General features: G+C 45.5%; 1 protein-coding gene across 1 annotated transcript in view; it reads left to right on the top strand.

The window, feature by feature from the left end:
- LOC119592391 (major facilitator superfamily domain-containing protein 12-like) overlaps positions 1 to 492 on the top strand; it is a 49,907-nt gene that overhangs the window by 44,855 nt on the left and 4,560 nt on the right. Inside the window, exon 4 of the mRNA XM_037941212.1 lies at positions 245 to 452. Coding sequence (XP_037797140.1) covers positions 245 to 452 — 208 coding nt within the window. The remainder of the gene's footprint in view (positions 1 to 244; positions 453 to 492) is intronic.

Genomic DNA, 492 nt, shown 5'->3' with positions numbered 1-492 from the left:
GGGGGGGTGGGTTATGTATTCTATTTTCCTTGTCTTGTTCAGTTGTCAGTTCTTTCCGTTTTCCAGTTCTTTATTTTTTATCAATATATACTGTACATTCTCTATCTATTTATCTATATTAATTGAAATCGATCAGCCTTTTTTCTCATATTAACTTTTCCTCTGTAATTAATCGAAAAATTTCCTGTCATTAATTTCTCCCCCCGCCTTGTCACTCTGTCTGAACCAATCCCCTTTTCCGCAGGCACGGTGCTGGTCATCGTGAGCTTCCCCTTCATCTACAGCAACTGCCTAGGGTGCCAAGGCGTGGACCAGTGGTCGCAGCTCGCTTACTACAGCATCTTCGTGTGCATCTTCCAGTTCGGGTGGGCGTGCGTGCAGATCTCCCACCTGGCGCTCATCCCCGACCTCACCACCAAGAAGCATCAGCGGACCGAACTCAACTCCATCAGGTCGGCAGGAGTTTTATGGATATATACATATATGTGCAAA

Source organism: Penaeus monodon, chromosome 30 (genome assembly GCF_015228065.2).
Source record: "Penaeus monodon isolate SGIC_2016 chromosome 30, NSTDA_Pmon_1, whole genome shotgun sequence".
NCBI classification, from domain to species: domain Eukaryota; kingdom Metazoa; phylum Arthropoda; class Malacostraca; order Decapoda; family Penaeidae; genus Penaeus; species Penaeus monodon.
The sequence above is the reverse complement of the archived record's forward strand: the minus strand, read 5'-3'. Positions and strand labels throughout refer to the sequence as shown.